Consider the following 5,441-nt stretch of genomic DNA (forward strand, 5'->3'; position numbering starts at 1 on the left):
ATTAATCCACAACTATATTCTACCCACTTCAAGACTCCGAACAAATATAGAAGCATCAAGAAATATGGACCAATAGGCTTTCTACAAACACTTCTATTCAATACCCATTGTTTCTGTTCTGTCTTGTGTTGATACTTTTAATACCCTATTAATATCCCCTCCTGTTCTGTCTTGTGTTAATGCCACATCACCCTTCCCACCTCACTCAAATGTAGATATAATATCAGAGAGACGTAAGTTCTAATCAGTTGTGTATTTGTGAAGTCTTTGAAAATGTAATAAGTTTTACGAAACGCGCCCGTGTCGCGTCAGACTAGAAATAAAAATGAATTTTGGAGAAGTGATTTTTGATTTACCTCCAACAGTGAAGCGTAATGTATGAAAGATTGAGAAAATTCGTGTTAGAATTATTAATCTTACTTTTTCGGTCATATTTAATAATATATGTCTACAGGAAAGACTGCTACCAAAGTATACTAATATATATATATATATATATATATATATATATATATATATATATATATATATATATATATATATATATATATATATATATATATATATATATATATATATATATATATATATATATATATATATATATATATATATATATATATATATATATATATATATATATATATATATATATATATATATATATATATATATATACATATATATACATATATATATACATATATATACATATATATATACATATATATGTATATATATGTATATATATATATATATATATATATATATATATACATATGTATATATATATATATATACATATGTATATACATATATATATATATATATATATATATATATATATATATATATATATATATATATATATATATATATATATATATATATTATATATATATGACCACCTCTTGTCAGATATCAGGAAAATAAGGGAGCAAGAAGTAAGCCTGGGTCTCATCCTGAACCCTTCCAAGTGTGAAGTAGTCTCCTCCAACCCAGACATCGTAGCTAGAATAAGGTCTGCCTTGCCTGGAGCCCATGTCATTAGGGCCGAGAACAGCACCCTCCTTGGAGCTCCCCTCGGGTCTAACGCCATTGAGGAGATCCTCGACAAGAAAATCGCAGACCTTAGGAGGATGGAAGACAGAATAGGTGACATCGATGCCCACGATGCTTTTTATCTCCTCACCAAATGCCTATCCCTTCCGAGGCTAACCTACTTTCTGAGGTGCGCCCCATCTTACAACAACCCAAAGCTTGACGAGTATGACCTCCTACTGAAGACCATGCTGGAAAAAGTTGTTAACCTCTCTCTCAACGAATGCCAGTGGAAACAAGCCACTCTTCCTGTCAGGCTCGGTGGCTTGGGTGTCCGCACCGCCACCCAAATTGCAGTCCCAGCCTTCCTGTCTTCCTCCTCAGCATCAGATGACCTGGTTAAGGAAATTCTACCTGACACCCTGAGTGATGTAGCGGGGATACAGGACCCCCACTACACGGAATGTGACACGAAATGGGGTGCCATGACAGACCCAGCACTCAGACCAGCCATGCCGAAAGCCAAGAAACAATCCAGTTGGGACAGCCCCATTGTAGACAAAGAAGCCACAGCTTTGCTGGAGGCAGCAACAACCCCCAGTGATCGTGCACGCCTCACAGCTGTGCAGGCTCCCCATGCAGGGGACTTCCTTCTGGCAGTCCCTATGTCTGCGACAGGCACACGTCTTGATCCGCAGGAGCTCCGTATTGCAGTCGCTCTCCGCCTTGCTGCCCCTATCCACACTGTTCACAGGTGTATTTGCGGCGAGGCAGATGCTGACGAATATGGATTGCATGGCCTGCACTGTGGAAAATCGGGTGGTTGGCACACTAGACACGACGAAGTCAACGACATCATTAAAAGAAGCCTTGCCTCTGCTCAGTGTCCAGCGGAGAGAGAGCCCCGCAACCTACTGAACCGTGACTCTGTTAGCTTTGCCGGCCGACCAGACGGAATCACACTGCGTCCGTGGAAGGGTGGCAGGCAGTTAGCATGGGACTATACTTGCGTATCCACCCTGGCAACGACATACATCACCCTCTCTGCCGGCACGGCAGGAGCCGCAGCGACACACAGAGAAAAACAAAAGTCAGTCAAGTACAGGCAATTAGATCAAAGGTACAATTTCGTTCCAATAGGGTCTGAGACCCTAGGCCCATGGGGTGAGAGTGCAAGAAGGTTTCTTAAGGATCTTGGTTCCAAGCTCATTGACACCACAAGAGACCCTAGAGCAGCAAGTTTTCTCTTTCAGCGCCTCAGTGTCGCGATCCAGAGGGGAAATGCCCGCTGCATCCTCGGTTCCTGCCCGGCGTCGGAGGAGTTCGAGGAAATCTACAGCCTCTAGGAAGCGAACTTTTTCTTGTGTCCTCTTAATGTTCATTTTTTGTATAAAATCAGATATGTAACTGTATAACCTTGCATAATAAAGTGTACATCATAATAAAAAAAAAAAGGGGGTGGTAGGAGAAGTGAACACTCTTTCGTATTCAGAGTTAAATGTCAAGTTTTTCCCTGAGTGCTCTGTGTTCCCTTCTCTGAGGCTGTGGGTCCCTATAATTACACCAGTGGTGGTACCCCCCTATATATATATATATATATATATATATATATATATATATATATATATATATATATATATATATATATATATATATATATATATATATATATATATATATTTGAGAACCCCCAAATATTTGTGGTTAAATGGGTTAAGAAAACATGAATGTAATGGCCAAATTTACAAACTACTGTATTACATTACAGTATGCATGAAAAAAATACTGTACATTTAATCATTATAATGTAAAGATATGTCTATGTACAGTTTGTATTTTGACATTACTAAAATCGTGTATCTTATACAGCCAGTGAGACTGTATGTAACTACAGTACCCTCCAGTTTTGAAACTTACAGTTTTCATTGAAATATCTATTCCACTCATTCATAAAATATTGTAATTAGACAATACTAAACATGAGGCTATATTCTCAATACACATGAAATTCGAAAAATCTGACAAGTAAATCCTTTATAAATAATATATATAAATATATTATTTATATTTTTATTTATATTTCTTATTTCTATAACAAGTCTATTGTATAACTCAACTACAGTATTTCATAATTAAGATGAACATAAAAAAAATTGCACAAACTGAATCGATCAGTTTGCAGTTTCACAAGCATCAATCCATTCATTGTAAACATCAACAGGTTCCGAGAGGTAGTTAATAGTACACTGGAAGTCTTCCAGACACACACGGCATGAAACTCTTCCAGCATTCCTTGGTTTATTCCTGAAAAAATGGAGAAATTATACATGGTGCTGATACATCCAAAACATATGTGCAAGAATTTCCCCAAATGTCAGTGCCTATGAGGAATATCTCTCTGCTAAGTGCTCAGGAAATTTTGTAAACGTTTATAAAATATAAAATCAAATAATAAAGTATATAAATTGAAGTTGACCATAAATTTATTAATGAAAAATTCCTATTGGTAAGCAGTAAATATTACCTTCAACTGGAAGATACAAATACTATGCAGTACTTACATTTTAACTTCACATGACTTTTCGTGATTACAGAATGGACAATTAAATTGCGTATCCAGTGGTTCAATATTCTTCCTCTTTGGAGGTGGCTTTCTCTTTGACTTGCGACGACCCATGTCTGCTAGTCGACTATAATTTGGAAATCTGAAAAATATTTTGGTAAATTTAACTACTGTGTATAAATTTGACATTTATTTCTGGGAAAGCTCTTTATGGCTCCCTGAAGCAATCTCACTGAGAAGGCTCCCATCTAGTAGGTTGCATCAGCTGTCACCCCCATCAGAAAAGCATTCATTGTCAGTGAACTACTGCTTCCATTGCCCTGACCAGTACAGACTACTGCTGGGTTCAAAGAGATCCAAGTTTCAAAACTGCCAAATGAACTCCCCCCAAACAATGTAAACAAACAACTGAATCTCTTGAAACCAGCATGAGCTCATTTACACTAACACTCAAGCCCACCAAAATAATTAAAACTAAATGGGTAGAACACCTGGAGAAAAACTATATAACAGACAGTATGATTTATGATCTGGAAAATCCTGAGAAACAAATTTACTTTGTTTCTATGATAGAGCCACAGAGGTTTTACAGGAAAGTGATGGATGGGTTGCTAATTTATATCTTCTGGTGTGATATCAACCCCAGATATTTACCTGAGGGCCATTAGTGATGGCTCTCGGGTAAAATAAATTTTAGTAAGGGAGCAGAGACTGAAACTGGATCTTGTTGTCTTGATTGCTGATTTTTGTCGAGCAATTAGGATAATTAAAGATAGTGGATCCCTGGACACAGACACCATTGGTGAGATCTGGACGAGTTAATAATACAGTCACTAAGGTAGAGTGTGATACGTAGTACGTATCAGGGGGGGATGACCTTGATATAAGCCTAACGTATGCGTTATACGTTATATCATTTATACTTTTTTTTTTAGAGATTATACTTTAATCCCAATTATACAATTAAGTTATAGAAGTGTGTAAGCAACTCTGGCTTCCTGTCCCCACAACACAATGAATTACAAAATTATCTGATTATGGAGCAAATTTATACAACACAATGTACACAACCAAATAATGATGCCTCTGATGTCAACGGCGATTGATATAAGCCTAATATATGCAACGGGAGCAAGTATAGACGTATACATACAATACAATCTAAATTAAACATTTGCCAGCAAATGTTTATATTGCAGCCTAGTGGAGCCAAACCCGCCAGCAATTGTTAAATATTTAACAATAAATATGTTAATATTTGTTTACCCGTAACGAAAATAGTAAATGGAGAACAAACCAAGAAGAACCCGAGAGTAAGAGCAGTGCAAGAAGACAGCAAGAGGAGGACACCCAGCGAGAACAAACCTTGCAGGTGGGTGCACGCAGCCTCCTCCTGGCGCCACTTGTAAACAATGACGGCCACCCAGCTGCCCGTTCTCCTGCGCTCCCCGCCACTCATCTCATTCACTACATGCTTATACTAATATTATAAGCACTACATGCTTATACTAATATAATAATAGTATTATTATACTAGTATTATTATAATAATAGTATTATTATACCAATTATTAATGATAATATTAATAAATATAATGATGATGGACCAAAATTATAAAATAATTATAATTATGGTGGACAAATAAAATTTATATGTTTAAACTGCCTAGCTTATAGATAAAATTAAGTTTACATTTACCTGAATATGCCTATTATCTTCCTATATGGCCTCGATAAGGGACAGGAAGCCGAGGGTTTATCAAAGGTTCCCCCTCGTCATTTACCTGAAGTTTTTTTTAACTAACCTTTGAGTTCTTAATTGTCATTAATACTTTGT

General features: G+C 36.5%; 1 protein-coding gene across 1 annotated transcript; it reads right to left on the bottom strand.

The window, feature by feature from the left end:
- Nucleotides 1–3,147: 3,147 nt before the first annotated feature.
- Nucleotides 3,148–3,718, bottom strand: LOC123748545 (transcription elongation factor 1 homolog). Its single transcript, XM_045730717.2, has 2 exons — nucleotides 3,603–3,718; nucleotides 3,148–3,345 (listed from the first exon to the last, which is right to left on the bottom strand). The coding sequence occupies exons 1-2, from the start codon at nucleotides 3,716–3,718 to the stop codon at nucleotides 3,213–3,215; spliced, it is 249 nt and encodes an 82-aa protein (XP_045586673.1). The 3' UTR covers nucleotides 3,148–3,212.
- Between the last annotated feature and the right edge of the window lie 1,723 nt (nucleotides 3,719–5,441).

This window comes from Procambarus clarkii, chromosome 61, assembly GCF_040958095.1.
Source record: "Procambarus clarkii isolate CNS0578487 chromosome 61, FALCON_Pclarkii_2.0, whole genome shotgun sequence".
NCBI lineage: Eukaryota > Metazoa > Arthropoda > Malacostraca > Decapoda > Cambaridae > Procambarus > Procambarus clarkii.